Raw genomic sequence first — 18,465 nt, forward strand, 5'->3', positions numbered from 1 at the left:
AGAGGTTTTAACAGTGCTCTATATTTTGACACATGCATTTAATAAGAACATTTATTCCATTAAAAGCAGTACAAAAGCATCAGTTATTCACCTGATTTTTCCAGTGTGGTTTCCACATGTGGTTCTTTCCCAAACTTAAAGTTGGGGGGGTCACAAATGTATATGATGTCTTTGGATGGAATAGCGTATAATTTTCCCTTCACTTTAATTAGGAGGCCCAAATCTGTTCCAGCATGACAATACCCCTGTGCACAAAGCCAGTTCTATGAGGATATGGTTTCCATTTGTTGGAGTGAAAGATCTTGTGTGGCCTGCTATAGAGCTCTGACCACAATCCTATTAAACACCTAAGGATATGAAGTGAAGACCCTACATCAGAACCTGATTATAAAATCTAGTGACGCATCTTCCCAGAAGTGCAGAGATTATTATAACTGCATTTGAGGGATTGAATGTGGAATGGGATATTGTAAAAGCACATATGAATCTTGCTACTCATATTTATGCAGCACACTAATAATGGTGCTTATGACACTTGTGGTGATATCCCACTAACATGATTTTAACCAATTAGGTCAGATGTTAGCTGAAACAATGCCATTACAGTTTTTCTCAGTTGCTTTGGGGCGTTTCTCAGATCAGAAATGAAATTCTCAAAACGACTTGTTCAATCTCCACATCATTAAGTCATTTCTTGCTGCTTTGATCAAATTGCAAATGCTTTTGTACATTCATTTAATCAATTGTGTACAAATGTCCACTGTTTCCCACATTATCAGTTGTTTGTCATGTTGACCAAAGTATATTTTACTGTTTGGGGGTGAGTCTTAATCCCCAAAACATCTCAGTGTCAGTTCATTGTATAAGTCATTGAATGCAAAATGGTTAAACCAGTTGTCATCTAAAATTTCTATTAAACTTTTTTATTTTGTAAATATGAATTGAGCAGATGAATCTTGAATGTCACTAATGAAGGAGAGTGTACGGCATCGGATCAACCAATAATCAACTAGTTCTCTAAAACAGGTCAAAGGTGAATCTTGTGACCCTTCAATTGGAGAGTGTATACAGACAGCAAAACAAACAATTATACATTCTGAAAATGGATGAACAACTAAAAAACAAATGCTTGTACAGTAAAAGTGTGAATCCTGCCTGGTCTCCTGCAATCAATACAAATCAAATAAATACATTTGTGCAGCTGAAATTTAAAGATGCCAAACAGAAGGAAGTAAAATTTTGTGAATTTTAGTCATTTTAATCTAAACCATAGTTTATATCAAGAATGCTGAAACTGCACAATCATACTGACAACATGAATAAACATTTTGATGATCTTGTTTTTAAACAATGACAAAGGGACTTTTCATTCTGATGGGAATGACATGCTCATTGACACAAATACTTTTGAGAGATGTAGGATTTTGAGAAAAGTACAGGCTTTTGCAAGAAATCCAATGTAGTTAGCTGTATGTACAAATTGTTTGAGAATGCATTTACTAGTTTGCAAATATCAAGGATGATTTGAGAAATGTTTCAAAGCAACTGAGAAAAACTGTAACAAAGCAAGAGTTCCTTGTGGTAAGTTTTTTCCCCAGACTGATTTTAGATCTATCATAGTGTCGTAGTCAAGACCAAGACCAAAACAGCACTCCTCAAATTCGTCTGAAAAATAAACATAACCCCATAAGTCATTGCAAGAGTGAATTTTATATGCTGGAATTTTCCTTGTTTTATGAGCAAACCATTTAAAATACGCTGAAATTAAGATCATTATTCAACTCTTAATTGCTATGTCTTATCATCCACCTAACACATTACCATCTTTGGGCAAGAAAAAATGCCAAACACTCGTTTAAAATGCGGAAAACCTGTAAATACCCAAGATATTTCTTTAGCAGTCTGTGGACTTCCAATAAACAATAATAGAATTATAAGTATTAAAAGAGTAATAATTAAACTGTACTTGGAATCCTGCTGCTCATAACCAGTCACTGTGAATTATGGACATGAATTTTCACCAATATGTTTCACTGTTTAGTGAAATGTACAATAGTTTTGCTGTGTATTTGTTTGGAACCAAATTACATCCCATTTTCAATGATTCCAAGCAAAAACCTATATCAATGTGTCCAACGTTTGCTTAATTATGTCCGATGTTATAAGAATAAAGAGTTCTCATACAAGTACTTTTTTTTTTGCAATCATATCTTGAATTTCTGGCCATTTTTATTAATTTTGGTGACATTTTTGTCTCTATTGTTCATTTAGGACTAGCAGCAGTAATAAGTGATTTCGAATTAGAAATAAGTTACTGATTGCATTTAAAGCACAAAGTTTTACTTCTAATCACATTCATGATGTTAACAAATTAATCAGACAATGCACTGGCAAGTTTAGTGATATCCCCCCAGTTGTAGTATACACTGGCCTTGAAATAAAATCCCAACTCCTCTTAGTTTAAGACCAAGACAAAGGCAAGACCAAGACCTTTAAAGAAAATGGCCTTAAGACCAATATGTAGGTACTACGACACTACTCTCCAATTATTCAGGCTTTTCTCTGTTCTTATACAGTATACACAGCATTCTTTCCTGACTGGTTAAGACCCTTGTTGAAATTTGATTTGAATAAACTCGTGAATGTCAGAATGTTAACAAAACATTGTCTTCTGACGAACAGCTACCATTAAATTGTTAATATTCTAAAATATTTAATCCAAATTTATGCATGATGTGTTTACACACCTTATTGTTGCCTGTATAGTATATCTTTACTTTACTAACATTAGACATGGGCTGATTTTATTTTGTACTTACTCTTTTTTATAATCTTTTTTTTTAATACAGTATCTTTAAAGAATGATGTTACGTTCTACATTCTATATGATCACATTCATAAACATTCTATCAGATGAAACCTGTATGCCTGTATCTGACTCACTGAGCATTTTACCAAAGATATCAACATAAACAGTATTCAGATGTTGGTGTTACCATACACAATAATGTCTCATGATATTTCTTTATTTACATTAACTACAAAGCATGAAAGCTCTGTACCTTATTTCTTTAGAATCTTCAATACATTTCTGTCGTGTGGAGTTGAGAGGATTATGGGCTCACTATCATTCAAGTGGTCAGTATTTATTTTTCCAAACCACTTGTTGTACTCTATACGTACATTTCATTTTTAGTACTCAAGTTCATCTTTATCACTATCATCATGGCTAGCTCTGATAAAACAGCACTAAGTATAACTGGCCAGTCTAAAGTGCAGATTGGGGTCAAGTATAACTAATGCTAAGCAGACATGGACAAATCTGATACTTCACCAGGGAAAAAAAACATCCCACAATTTTCTCTGAAATAACTTGAAATGGAAAAAAGCGATTGGTGTTTATCATTGTTTATTACACATTTAAGGAATAAAAATAACCATGCTAAATTGTTGTTTGTTCTTATACCTCTCCTGTGATGTTAATAACTGTGTATCCATCATGAGGAGCACAATCTCCTGTTTCTGTTTGCTGAGGCCCACAGGCTCCTTTACCAACCTGGATACAACACCTGAGGTAAAAACACAGCACGTTCACACTCATTCACACCTATGGCTAGTTTAACATAGCCAGTCAACAGATGCTGATTTGCTGATGTACTGTTGAGTGGCTATGCTAAACTAGCTGTAGGTGTGAGTAAGTGTGAACGTGCTGTGTTTTTGATGTTCTCTGTGACATGAGTAACGGTAACGGTGTTTACCTTTTTATTTTTAGGTATTGGATATAAACACCTTACAATTACTCATGTCACAGAGAACATCAGGTATGGAAGTGTCATAAGGATCTTTTGACATGAGCTCATGCCAAAAACCTGCCAAAAAACAGTATATTTTCTAAAATGTTTAAAACAGGAACATAATATTCAAATGTTTCTACTCTGTTCTCATATCTGCCTAAAACGATCCTATTGGCCTGAACATACTTAAACATTTATTTAAAGCACTGGGCTTTAATGTATGCTGTTTTTATAGGCCCTGTATAAAAAAAACAGTGTCTTCATCTGATACTGACAAATCTTTCAAAAGCATGAATAATCTGTTCAGAGTATATGTCTGTCCTAAATCTGATTACTGATCGGGAAAATCGGCCGTTCAAGCCCCGGTATCGCCAAGCTGCCACTCTTGGGCCCTTGAGCAAGGCCCTTAACCCTCTGTGCTCCAACGGCGTCGTATCATGGCCGACCCTGCGCTCTGACCACAGCGTCCGAGCAAACTGGGATATGCGAAGAACAAAATTTCACTGTGCTGTAATGTATATGTGACAAATAAAGTCTATTCTATTCTATCATGCATATTCTTAATCTTGTGAAAAACATTTCAACAATAGATGCTGGAATTGTTTTTTTTTTCGCTGTAATTCTATGTAAAACATACACACAGTTCTGTGATACAAGTCCCTGAAATTACACATGTTCTCTACAGTGTCTCCAGCACCTGACACACTGGCAGTTTCATGTATGACGCTATTGCACACTTGTGGAAGGACTTTCAGAATGTGATTTTCTGATTGAGCCACAAATCACAATTTTCAGAGCCTTGTCTGTGATTTCTGGACGTATGGGAAGTAAATGAAGATTTTACAGTGAATACAGATGTGCATCCTCTAACTGCTCAGTTCACAGGTCTTCACTCTGCTCTGTGCACCTTTAGGTGAGCAACCAACTGTTTAAACTGGTGTTTACAAAGTGAAACTGTCCATTGTAATGTTGCTAAAGCGAAATCCCGTGCAAACGTTGATGTGTTACTATGGTAACAACACAAGCGAGACTTTGGTGACGACACAAGCGTACCTAGAAAACACGTGACCACATGACGGGGCGGGGCGGGGCGGGGCGGGGGTGGTTGAAATAACGTTGGTTTAACCTGAAACACACACAGGTGTCACATTCGTTCCCAGAGGTGTCTCCGAAGCGCGTCTTAACACTTTAACCCTAACGGACCGAGCGTAAGGTAAGTTAATAGTTAGTAGTTGGTAATTATGTAAAACACAAACGCCCGGACAAGTTAAATAAATACAATGATATTCGGATGTTTACCTGACCTCACCTGAGCGAAGGGCTGGACACAAAGTCAAGAAAATACACACAAAAATACACACACACACACACACACACACACACACACACACACACACACATACATACATACATACATACATACATACATACATGTGTGTGTGTGTGTGTGTGTGTGTGTGTGTGTGTGCTCTTGTGCAAAGCGAGCTCTATGAATCTACCTCCCTACTTTACGAACACAAACCTCCACAAGAACCCTTCAAAATCTAGTGAAACATCTTTCCAGTAGAGTGGAGGGAATTATATAAGCAAATTGGGACTAAATATGGAATGCGATGCTCAAAAAAGCATAGAATAATGACTGTAATTTTAAAGTAATTACTTGCTTGTGCACACACACACACGCAACACATACAAAGCTACTGACTGTATATAGTTATTATAGCAGATTGTAATATAATTATAATATATGGGGGTAATTTTAGTGTAATTACATGATTGTGGCATTGTTGTATGTTTACACTAATTTTAGCAACATTTACATTAAAATCGTGTGTTAAAGAAATTAACGTTTTATTTTCGGGTCATCTGCTACAGTAATGCACTTTTTTGGACTATACTGTATTTTACTGTTGCTATTTGACAGCTTTTTGCAGTAAGTTTTACAAATATTGGTTATACAGTATATTGATTATATTAGCACAAAAATACAATTTAAAAAAAAGTATCGGTATCGATCTCGACGACACTGGTGTATTGAAGGTACTTGGTATCGGATCGAAGGGAAAAGAATCGGTATCGCGCATCGCTGTAGCGTCTCTGAGAAAGTGGACAGTGAGAGTGTGCGTCAGTTCACACAGTTTTGCGGGCCAATGAGAATGAAGCGGCGCTGTGGGCGGGGCTTTACCCTGCACTTGCGGAAGACAGCTCGCAGATTGAAAGTCAAGTCCGATTTGTAGAAAAGGTCTTGGACATCACGATCTAAATGTACGGTAAAGCTGATATTTTTTTTCACAGCAGTGCCAGAGCTCCTTAGGCGCATATTAATAGTTCATATTCATAGTGCTACAGTATAGGGCTTCTGCGTGTATCAGTTCCAGAGCCATAGCAGCTGCCTAGCATAAACATTCGGTTTACAGCAATAATAATCTGCAGAAATTATCTTCACCACTCGTGAGGAGACTGAACTCATTTTTATAGAAACGTGGTCAGCACAAAGACTTTGCTAGGTGGTCACTGGATTGCAGTATCAATGTTTTACTGGTCTGCGATTTGCGCAGTTATTTTGTGAAAACACTCATGTCGCCATGCTCCTCTTTGCTCTAAAGTCTATTGCTCTTGTCCTTTCGACTTCGCTCGTATCTTAAAGTGCACTTTCAACAAGTTGAGTGGTGACCCAGGTGTTTAGAGGACACTTCTGGCAGGTAGATTGTAACATTTGCCCTTGACGTTTCTTGAATAACGCACCCTTCTACCATCCCTCTTTATAAAGCTTTAATTACTGTGTGGATTTAGTCTGCATTTGAAGGCAACTAATGAATAGAGGTGAAGGGTCATGAATAAACCCTACTGTATTTCCCACAAAGGAATGTCTAAATATGATTGTAGACATTGTCGCCTTGTTTGTATGATCAGGAAAACAGTATAGCATATTCAACGTACTGTACTTATATTTAACAATATTTAATAAGTGTTATAACAGAGACTTTTCTCTTTAGTGTCAGACCTCAGACTAACTGTACTTTGCAGGATATTTGCAGGTACATTTATAAATGAGAGTCAAAACAGAACATGAATGTTTCCAGTGTGAATGAAAGCATGCTCACATTCATCACACAGTCCTGATATGTCAGAAAGCAGAAGCTGTTACATCTTTCGGTCTGTCGCAAGAGATTTTTCCGAAATTCTCAGCAATCTCCAAACTCTTCAAACAAAACATGCATGTAGAGTTGCATATTGATGGGCGATTTTTATAGATTTATTATAAATATAAGTATGCACAATTAATACAATATAATAAACAGTTGCTCCGTATCTGACGTGAATCTATAACACAGAATCAGCCTAAAACCTTGTCAATGTTTACAGTAGGCATTTGGCTGGAGTCTAGAGATCATTGATTGGTCTCCAGCTGGATGATGTCCAGGTCCTTATAGTTTCAATCATGTGTGGAGGAACTGAGACATGACCAAATTCCAAAGGTTCTTTCTCCATTTCAAGGTCATGACATTGCACTGATTTTTAAATATCAGTTGGTGAAGTTTGTAAAAGGATCTGGATTGTTTTGCAGTTCATTTAGCCAAATGCTTATAGTTTAAACAAAATGTTAATACAAACCATGAAATGAAGTGCCAAGTTGCTGCATCATATAAGTACATTGTTTGTAGTTAATCAACAGAAAGAAAGTGTAAACAGAAAGGATAAGATCTGTGGATGGTAAGAAGTATAGAGAATGTATGACAGTGCATGTCCTTGTTTTTATAAACATCTAAAAACACCTTGATTGGTAATTTTGGGTGATTAAGACAGTAATGGTAAGAGTTTCATTCACTGAAGAAAGGTTTTTTTTTCTTGATTTTTTGTTACATTTACTTGCACAATAACTGTTTTTTATTGCCTAAGACTTCTTTGTAGTTACATTTAATGTTCCTTTCATAGTAAATTTGACCAGAAAAGCTTCGGGGTTTCCAAAACATTTAATGTGTAGCCATTTTCACTTTCATTTACTAGTAGATTTGCCCTCCAGTGAACTGAAGTGTTAACATCATACCAGCAAACCAATCTTATTAGATCATTATAAATTTTTGTAGAACACGAGCTGCAGTTTAATGGAAAATTCCTTATGTAAGCATTCTGTTTTTTTTTTTATTTTGGGACAACGAGTTGAGAAGAGTAATATTCAAAGCCTTTATTTCCACCACACAAAATCTAACAAAGTAAAGCAGCTACTACATTTACTGCAAATGTGCACATTTAAATGTTTCTATCAGCATTAGCTCACCCACTAAATATCTCCTCTTTTTCTGACAGCGTCAAGATGGCATATGCAGAAGACAAGCTGTATAATGATGTTATAAGAAAAATGATGGGTAATTTGGCGTCGAAAGTTAGAGTAAGAGAAATCATCGCTTTCTTACCCTGCCTCACAATTTCTGATCGGGTAACATACGCAACACACTGCGCAAAATGCGCTTTCAAACTTTTTTTTGCAATAAATTGGAAAGATTTCATTTTTAAAGTTTTTATATATATCCTGATTGGTGTTGCAGGAGGAGATAGAAGCTAAACGAGAAACTGCCGGAAACTATTGTGCTATGATGGTGCTTCTTGATAACCTACGCAGACGAGAGAAGTGGCCAGATCACTTTATAAAAGCACTGCGAACATGCGAGCAAGAAGCATTTGCCAATGAAATCAGTGAAGCGTACGACAATATAAGGGGAATTAACAGTAAGTTATTAATTAATGTACATCTGAGGACATTCACCCCTTTTTTAAGCTAAATAACTAATTTAAGCAACACACAATAAAGATTTTTTTACATGTAGTATTTTTTTTACTATTGTTTTAAATGGGTTTGATGTAGCTAATATGTTCTTTCTAACTTTACAAATTTCTTCTCTGAATTTGTTGGATTTCATTTCTATGCTTTTTATCTTCAGCCTGGATGACAGCCCCTTCTGCTGCTTTAGATCCTGTTCCTCCTGCAGCACCTCCTGCAGCACCTCCTGCAGCACCTCCTGCCCCTGCCCTTACTGCTGCTGCACCAACTCCAGCCCCATCAGAAGCTTCATCAACAGTTACCACAGTGACAATCCATAGACCCCCACACTTCACGCCACCTTTCTTGACACCTTCAGTGGATGGCCCAGCTCAGAAAGCTTCTCCTTCTACTATAAATCCTACTCCAGGACCCAATTCCAACAAAGGTGCTCCAGCATTGACTGAAACCCCCACTTTAGTTTCAGCCCCAGATGTTCCAGTATATGTTCCTACTGAAACATCCCATCTTACTGCTCTTACACTGACTCCGTCTATTGAGCAAAGTGGAGTCGCAGTCGGTCAAAGAGAAACATCCAAAGTGAATGACGAAATCTCAGCTGATCCTGTACCTATAAATTCTCTCCAAAAGCCCTGTTCTAACATAGCCTCTCCAGTTTTGACTTCACCCCCTTCCATAGTTTCACCCCAAGAGGTTTCAAAACAGTCTCAGTGCGAACTAGCCCACCCTGTTGACCCTCCAGTGTTGGTGTTAGCACCACCTGTAAGGCCCCCTTCTCCAGTTCTTGCTCCAAAGGTGACTCCCCCTGTTGGGCAAAGTAAAGAACCAGCCCTAACTGCCGTTTCCTCAGTTGCTGCACCCACCCTTTCTACTAACCAAACAACCACATCCTCCCAAGTTAACAAATCTACCACCATTTCCCAGCCTTCTGCTTCACCTGAGAAAAGCACATTTCCTGCAGCAGCCACAGACAGTACCAGTTCTGTTAAAAACCCAGTCCAAGACACAAACCCTCCTGGGACTGTCTTAGACCAAGACTCACAGAACAACCCAGCAATCAGTCAGGTAATATATAAGATATACTGTATCTATTTAATATATATTTATTGTTAAATAATTAATGATAACACTGCATTCTGTTAATTCTGAATGTAATGGCTTTCCACTGTTTGAACACCTGGAGTCCCAGTTTAAACTCATAGATTTAAAATATGTTATACCAGTTAGAGAGAGGTATTTAATAGCTCTTAAACAACACTAAAGCACCAACTTTTGAGCTTTATCTCTCCCATGTAACTCACATTACTCATTATGTAGAAGATTTTCTGTCAATCATTTTTAGATCCCAGGCCAGACGTGTTTATTCCATAAAAAATCTTTGTTAGAATTCATACATTTTTTTAAAATTGATATATAAAATATAGTAAATAATTAACCTCTGTATCATTTTTTGATGCACATTATTTTGCGGAATACTTTGTCATCATTTTTCTTCATCAATATTGCCCTAAAACTTCAAACTGGATTAAAATCTCGATTCAATTCAAAAACTAATTTCTAAAAGTGAAGTCACGATTCGAATTTGTTGTTATTTTTTATGTATTATTGATTTATTATTATTGCACCGAACAACAAATTATTTCTTGTAGCTATTGGTCTATAGAAAATTTCTTTACACTGCTCCAACACAGGTAGTCCCTGAATTACGATGGTTCGATTTAAGATTTTTCAATCTCACGATTATGATATCGATTCAAAGAAATTGTACAGTAGGTTAGGATGCTTCCAGGATGTGTCCCACCTTGTGAGATGCTTTACTCTTGCCAGCGGTCGACTGAGTTCAGTTCTTGGTGTTTTTGGTGTCTCAAATTTTCGTTTGTCTCTCTTCTTTTTATCGGAGTCTCTGGACACAGAGACAGAGGGTGTCTGGCTCCACCCCCCGGTGCTCATGCTTGTGTCTATTGCCACATACATAAATACTGTAAAGTTACTACATTACGGTAGTGTAAATTTCTTTTTTATATTTGCTAAATGTTGTACTGTAAATTGTTAAATTATGAACAAATTACAGTATACTAGCCCATACTGATCACCATTCTTTAAGATTCCTGGGAAGGACAGGCCACACCTTGATTTACATTATTTTCAAGTTATGATGTAGTAAAATTTAACACATCTCTATCGTAACTCTGGGATTACGTGTACTTTCTGGAAACTATTTACTATTGAATGAAGTTTGTATTTATTACACCAGCAGGTATGTTGAAGCAAAATATTTAGCATATATAAGCCATTGTAGACCCATTAAACCTTCTTTCTGTCCTGTTTCTCTTGCTACTACATTAGATCTGTTATTCAGTGCAAGTTACCTGCTATATGCCTTCAAATATGATGTATGATTTTCAAATATATATCTATAGAAACCTATAGCTTGTGCTTAGAGAGTATATGTTCTACAGTCTACAGTGTATATTAACACATTTTGCTTATTTACAAATTTCCATTTTCTCTGCAGGTTGTGAAGAGGGCACAAACTACAGTCGCTCAAATCTGCCAGCCTCAGGAAACATCACAGGTCATACCTACAGCATCTGCAGATGCCATTGCTGGCTGTATGTCTAATGTTACCACGGAAGGTGAAGAGAATTTCAGCAAGCCTGGAATCCTAACAGGAGAAGAACCTTTTTCAGTCGGTTCTGATCTTCCACAGATCAGCAATGTGGCCACACACCGTTTACCATTTCAGCCAGCTGCTCTTCAAACTGTGCTTAACCCCCACAGGGCTCAAGAACCTGTCGAAGTGTTGGTGTCACTCACTTCTGATGACCTGATGATCAGCTCTTCCACCACAAGTGTTCCATCACAGATTGTTTCTAATCCTATAGTGCCTGTTCGACATGACAGTCCTGTGACACTGAAAAATGGCTTTGCAGAAGGTGATAATAATTCCTATCCCAATCAGCCAGTGGAAGATCACTATGAGTCTGTCTGTCAAAGTTTGCAGGCAGAGCCTCGGATAGGAAGACACATTGTTAAGGTTTCAGAAGGGCATCAGTTCAAAATCTCAGTGGTCAGTCTCCAAGCATAGTTAGGCCGCTCACAAAAGGTGAATCGGAGAGTCTTGTTAAGTCTGTTTCTGAAGATAAACCCAGCCAGTACAGTTCACAGAGCATACAGAGAAATAATGCCACTTCTACTTCGGCTGCAGGTTTAGCACCCAACACAACACGAGTCAAAGCTTCTTTTCAAGAGTCAGAATTAAATGCTTCAGGCCTGGTTAACATCGTTCAGTCAGAGCAGAGAGAAGACTCCAGTGGAATGCTGCATCGACTTCAGTCTAACTGGCACCTTATTGCAGCTGCAGCTATTGGTATGACTGCTGTTTTTTTAGCCTTAAAGTTCAAGCACTAATATTAGGGCAGCTTTGCACAACCACTGGTGCCGTAAAAAGAAATTATCTTACCATTAGACATGTAACACAGGGAGGTATTAGCCATTCTATTTATTACCTGTACACTATATTGTGTCCATTAACTGACCAGGTTTCACCGATCAAGGTACATTGCATTTGACGTCCTTTAAATCAGTAGTTGACCCTGTAAAACTTGGTATTCAACCCCTTTGATTTCTAACCTACAGTTAGTTAACTTAGCTGTGTGTGCATTATGTACATGTTTAAGCACGTTTTCTTTTTCTTTTATTCAAGCATTTTCAGTCAGCAAATCTGTGTTCACATTGTATTATGAGCATACTGCCTTACAAGACATGCATTTCCTGTGGCTTCTTCTGCAATATTCTGCACTCTAATTGTAACTGTTATATATTATTGAATGTTTTGTCGTTTAATCCTGACATTAGAGCACTGACTCCACTCGCTCCAAAAATAAGACCGAATGAAATACCATGAAAGTAATTTTAGAGATTTTTTTTCACCTTCAAACTGATCCTTATACAAAAAGCAGTATATATATGTATTATAAATATATTTTAATGTGGGAGATCGCTCTTTGTACTAAAGCTGAGAGACTGAATACAGTCTTAACCAAATTTGACAGTGGATGTAGGGTTTTTTCAAAGCCTTATGCTTATATTAGTAAATGATCAGAATTAATAAGAGCTTTATTGCCAAGTATGTTTGCACTTACAAGGAGTGACAGAAGTTTCCAATTGCAATTTATTATTTTTTTAATGAAATTATTCCAACACTCGTATATTAACCATTTATGAGACAAATTTGTGTAGTCTATACTGTTTTTTTGTATTTTATCATGTATGATTTCATGACCTGTCCACCTTAATTCTAATGTATGTGTAAAGCCTTGCTCACTCAGATGGGCCACTGCAAAATTGCAGACATGTTTGATATGTAGCCGAGTGCACATTTATGTATAATTAGTACCTGTCTCTCTTGGAAATGTTTTAATGAATTGGAAAGTGTGTTGGAAACCAAGTTGTCACTTTATTTATGTACACCTTGAATGGTATTGATACTGTTTGGGTTTAAAGATATAGACTGTAGTTCTTTTTTTTCTGTTTGTAGTTCATATGAACAGTCTGTCAGCTACCCTCTTACCTATCAATGAAGGGAAAGACACTAAACCATAGGACCACCACTGATCAGATATTTGGGTGGTGGAGAAAATTCAGCTGGTAGTTTTCTTTTTGTGTTTGTGACATTATTGAAAATTGTTAAACAACTGAGAACCACTAATACAAAGCTCTAGCTAGTAGCGGCCCAGAAACAGAACTGATGAAGAGCAAGAGAACAATCGACACACAGTAAATAAGAATGACTAGTCTGGGAGGACTGTCTAGGGGCCATTAAATGTACACAATTGGATGTGCATTGGATGTTGTAGTACACAAATCATATCTGTTCATTGGTGGTTCTGTTGTGGATTCTTTTTATTAGTGGATGTGTTGGAGGATAACTGACAAATTCCCCAGCAACAGATGGGCTACAGTTAAATTACACATATAAAACACACCCATATGCAGCATGGGAATGAATTAACAGGCAAAAATCTAAGTTACAAGTACCGATATATAAACAATTACATAGGTGTCCTATAAAGTGGCAATTTGGTCTATGCTCTGTATGGGCTATTTGCACAGACATAAATGTGTATGTTTATGAATTAACTGTAAGCAAAGAAAAGGTGAAAATAAATAAAATGGTATCTGGGGAAAATTTCACCTGTGACTGCTCAATCCACAGGATCACACTGCAGCAAGTGTAGTTATAATGCAGAATGCCACAATGCAATAGTAAGACGTATTCTCAAGTAAACACAGATTTCACACAATACATGAAGTGTGGCCTAACACATGACAGTGTGTAGTTGAGTTTCAGTTAGGTGTACGAGCAAGATCTTGATTTTCCGGTTGCTGTTTCAGTTTGCTGACGGTTTTATTTGTTAAAGATCATGGAGAATGAGTGAAAGAGGAAGTGATAAAATCATAACCCGTGCAGACGAGACCAGAACATTTGTCTGAGGTTTTGTCTGTGCTTGAGTCCCCCTTAGATAGCAACTATACCTTGGTAACTATAAACCGATTTCTGAGATTATACTTCGTGAGTATACATTGGTGTACACCATCCCTCAACAATACAGTACTACTGTTGACAGTGATCACTGTTATAATGAAATAAAGAAGATCCCATTTCTTTGCTGAATCTCAGGAAAGGTTGATGATTGGTCCATGGAAATTTCATTTGCCATGACTCACCCTTCCTGTGACCAATCATATGGCTAATACTTGTGTTGTAAACACAGAGATGTGAATTTCATGTGGAGATCCAGTTCTGTAATTATAATGGACGAAGGCTTAGAGAGAATGCCCGGGTATGGGTCTGATTTTTAATATGTTTTGCTTATGCTATAATTTTTTACAACTTTTAAATAGGCGGACGCACCTCTCCCATGGAGCTGAATGGTGTCTATTGTGACAGCGAGGACAAAGATGAGGACACGGCGGAGACACAGGCGCTCCACACTACGGCCGAAGCGCCCTGTGGCTACGTCGCTACAGCGGACCAAGAGCGCAGCCCTGGCGGCGGAGGCGTTCCCAAGGAGCGGCGAGTGTCGAACTCGAGCTCGGGGAGGCAGAGGATCGACTCGCAGAGGAAGAACAGGCCGCGTATGTGTTTTTTCCTCCGTTTGGGAGCTAGCTACACCGCTTAACCGATATACATTCACACAGGAAACGCAAAGCTGCAGGAACAGGCATATTATTTGATATTGTATAATAACACAATCAATTACTTGATGTGAGCCTTATAAAAGCCAATTTTTTTGCATATAAAATAGTATTTTCCGGTGTGTACTGTAGAGGTGGGACGACGCCCACAACGTAGGATCATAACATTGACAGTATAACAGTATAACGTTATTATCGCTGTCATATTACAAATAACCAGTTAATGAAAGGTCATTTAAGAATAAAATAATAGAGTTTCTTTTATTCCAAGTAATGTAAATTACAACGTTACATAAAAAAAATAAAATCACTCGCTTTTTTACATTACCCACAGACCACTAGGGCATATGAGTAAAGCATTAAAGATTTGATTGTGTTTTATTTTATTTAAGTTTTTGTCCACTATACACAGTGTTGTAATATTTTGTTATTGGTTTTCTAGCTTTCCCATGGTTTGGCATGGATATAGGTGGCACTTTGGTCAAGCTGGTTTACTTTGAGCCCAAGGACATCACAGCAGAAGAAGAGCAGGAGGAGGTGGAAAATCTGAAAAGTATCCGCCATTACCTCACCTCACACACAGCTTATGGCAAAACAGGCATTCGAGATGTGTACCTGGAACTGCGGGACCTGACTCTGTGGGGGCGCAGGGGAAGCCTGCACTTTATCCGCTTCCCCACACATGATCTTCCGGCTTTCCTACAGATGGTCCGCGACAAGCATTTCTCCAGCCTGCATACCACTCTCTGTGCCACTGGTGGTGGCGCGTACAAGTTTGAGGCTGATTTCCGCACGGTATGTATATGCCTGATTCGTTTAACGCAAATGCCTTCAAACATAAATCACAGTGTGTAGATTTGAATGTCAGTATAGTTTGTTTTATTAAATGGCTACTTGCTCTTGATTCTTCTTTCTAAGATGGCAGATCTGCAGCTTCTGAAGCTGGACGAGTTGGACTGTCTGATTAAGGGTATACTGTACATTGACTCGGTGGTCTCCAGTGAGTCTCCTGAGTGTTACTACTATGACAAGCCCACAGACCCGGATCACTGTGAACAGAAAGCCTTCGATCTGCAGAACCCTTACCCTTTGCTTCTGGTCAACATCGGCTCTGGGGTCAGCATTCTGGCTGTCTATTCCAAAGACAGCTACAAACGAGTGACTGGAACGAGGTCAGTCAGGGCTTAAAAAGAAGACTATTTTCATTAAATGTCTATTATGACGTTGTTATTTAATTATTTTATTTCATATAGTCGGTTGATGTGATCAGTATAATCGGTTTTGTAAGGTAACTCAGAAAGACTGGAGTAAAATCAGTTTGTAAATGTATTTGTTTCTTTTCCTAGTTTGGGTGGTGGTACTTTCCTAGGGCTGTGTTGCTTGCTCACTGGATGCTCCACTTTTGAAGAGGCGCTGGAAATGGCTTCAAGGGGTGAAAGCACTCATGTGGATAAACTGGTCAAAGATATTTATGGTGGTGACTATGAGAGATTCGGCTTGCCAGGATGGGCTGTGGCGTCTAGGTAGGTATAAAACGTGGCTGGTCACAAACACAAAGCTATAACTCCAACTTAGCAATAAACTGATATAGATAGATGATAAAATGACATTTCTCCCGTATTACTCTCATTATGTATAGGGTAGACATTAAATATGTGCATGTTTCTAGTAGATATATACCTTTATTTATATATTTTCAGTTTCGGGAGCATGATGTGCAAAGAAAAGCGTGAGTCCATCTCAAAAGAAGATTTGGCAAGAGCCACACTTGTCACCATCACAAACAACATCGGTTCAATCACACGCATGTGTGCACTAAATGAGGTATGGCCTCCTGTCACATGTTTTCCTGCTTTGTGTTTTTAGACCTATTTGTCCATGCCCTTGTCTCTCAGCCTCTTTACGGTGCTGCCTTGCGGAATCTGGATCAAGCAGCATTGTACAGGGCTATGAGTGGCCAGGGTCCATGCAGCACACGCTGTGGACTGTGCTCTTTCATTGTTCAAGGAACTCTTTTCAGAGGATGCGTTTGATAAATGTGTCTTTTTTAGAACATTGAGAGAGTGGTGTTCGTTGGGAACTTCTTGCGAGTGAACACATTATCCATGAAGTTGCTGGCGTACGCTCTGGACTACTGGAGTAAAGGACAGCTTAAAGCTCTGTTCCTTAGACATGAGGTGTGTATGTGTGTGTTTTAAAGCAAACTATACAGAAAATCAGAAAGAACGAAAGAACAAAGACGAGTGACCTTTCTTTATGTTTTATTTTCAAAGGGCTACTTCGGAGCTGTTGGAGCACTGTTGGAACTGATGAATTCGTCTTGAGTATCAACATTCTTAGTGATTCTAGAGGTTCACCACAGATGCCTTCTCTGTCTGGCTATTATGCCATCACAGGATGTGACAATGGATAATTATCAATTAGATATAATTATATGCTATATAATTATGGGGTAGTTACACATATATGGTTTAATTAATAATTTAATTATAATATATAATGAATATAGCTCATCTCACCTTAATGTAGAATCAGAGCTAATATATTGATGTATAGAAAAATACTGTGATCGAATCAAGTACAGGAAATTTGCACATACACAGTGGTGGTCATTTTATTTAGTTTTTTCCCCCCTAAATAAAACACCATTGCAAACCAAGAAAGTCAATAAAACGAAAAATGACAAAAATTTAACAGTTTTTATTTTCTCAATCATTTGGTCTGCTGCCCATTGGTTGCGGACCCTGCTCTGGGTGATGAGCACTTATGTCCATGGTAGCCTTTTAGCCAAGAGCAATTTTGCTGCTAGTTATAGTGCTAAAGGCAGAAGCCATGATTTATATGTATATATATATATATATACACAATAGCAAACACAGTCAGGTCCTTTTTTTATTTTTATGATATAAGGCACTTAAATATGTGTATGAGAAATGCATTTCCCATATTAGAGTCTGCAGAGACCAAACCAGGCCAGTCAATTCATCCTTCTGCATTAATGATTATAAAATAGGCACATGTTGTACAATAATACACATTTCAAGGAATTGTTGATTATATACAGAGAGATGATATATAGTGAGATTAACAGTTTTATTTTTGCTGTAATGTATATTCAAGCAGTTTTGAGCTGTACACAGTAAAAATGTTAATAGGAGACATGGTCCATCAACTTTTACTTTTCTGCAGCCTGTAAAACTAGGTGGATATACTTTACCTCTTGGGAGCATATTTTTATGCATTTATTATAGTGTCTGTACAAAAACTATTTCATAATAGCTTCTTGGATGTCTGGACCTTCAATCATCCAGGGACTAACCAAAGATATGGAAATTACAGAGGTTGCGGTCCAACAGTTCTGCTTTTACCTCGAAGTAAAACTGTAATTCTTCCCCCTCCAAAGCTTTCTTGGTACATTTCAGTCTGATATAGTTGTTATGTTTAGCAACCAAATGTTTGGTATGATATATATGAAAATATATGTGCCTGAATAAAAGACAATCAGACAGCTGTTGAGATGATGTATCGAGTGTAATAAGATTGTACTTTTTCTACCTTCTTTTTTATAATAAAGTTATTTCACGTATCGTCTTGACTCAGTATATTTATTCTGACTCATGTGACTTCTGCAAATGCCTTTTTTTTCGTGGAAGCAGAGACACATGAATGTTGGCTTGGAGCTGTAAGGAC

General features: G+C 37.7%; 2 protein-coding genes across 2 annotated transcripts; both read left to right on the forward strand.

Moving 5' to 3' along the window:
* The first annotated feature begins 5,958 nt into the window (after window positions 1-5,958).
* mavs (mitochondrial antiviral signaling protein) lies at window positions 5,959-13,765 on the forward strand. The gene is given in 6 exon segments (XM_046875534.1): window positions 5,959-6,059; window positions 8,103-8,232; window positions 8,342-8,522; window positions 8,735-9,639; window positions 11,090-11,618; window positions 11,621-13,765. Coding segments are annotated over 5 exon segments (2,103 nt in total). The 5' UTR covers window positions 5,959-6,059; window positions 8,103-8,109; the 3' UTR covers window positions 11,986-13,765.
* Window positions 13,766-14,340: 575 nt separating this feature from the next.
* pank2 (pantothenate kinase 2) lies at window positions 14,341-18,362 on the forward strand. Its single transcript, XM_046875558.1, has 7 exons — window positions 14,341-14,715; window positions 15,218-15,570; window positions 15,694-15,947; window positions 16,122-16,298; window positions 16,476-16,599; window positions 16,827-16,952; window positions 17,049-18,362. The coding sequence occupies exons 1-7, from the start codon at window positions 14,499-14,501 to the stop codon at window positions 17,097-17,099; spliced, it is 1,302 nt and encodes a 433-aa protein (XP_046731514.1). The 5' UTR covers window positions 14,341-14,498; the 3' UTR covers window positions 17,100-18,362.
* Window positions 18,363-18,465: the final 103 nt, after the last annotated feature.

This window comes from Silurus meridionalis, chromosome 2 (genome assembly GCF_014805685.1).
Source record: "Silurus meridionalis isolate SWU-2019-XX chromosome 2, ASM1480568v1, whole genome shotgun sequence".
Taxonomy (NCBI): Eukaryota; Metazoa; Chordata; class Actinopteri; order Siluriformes; family Siluridae; genus Silurus; species Silurus meridionalis.

What these genes read in the sequence shown, in the direction of transcription:
- pank2 (XM_046875558.1), top strand. Translation starts at nt 14,499, where the DNA reads ATGGAGCTGAATGGTGTCTATTGTGACAGCGAGGACAAAGATGAGGAC. An exon ending in GCAGAGGAAGAACAGGCCGC is followed by an intron (nt 14,716 to 15,217) that starts GTATGTGTTTTT and finishes TTGGTTTTCTAG; the next exon opens with CTTTCCCATGGTTTGGCATG. An exon ending in GCATGTGTGCACTAAATGAG is followed by an intron (nt 16,600 to 16,826) that starts GTATGGCCTCCT and finishes TGTCTTTTTTAG; the next exon opens with AACATTGAGAGAGTGGTGTT.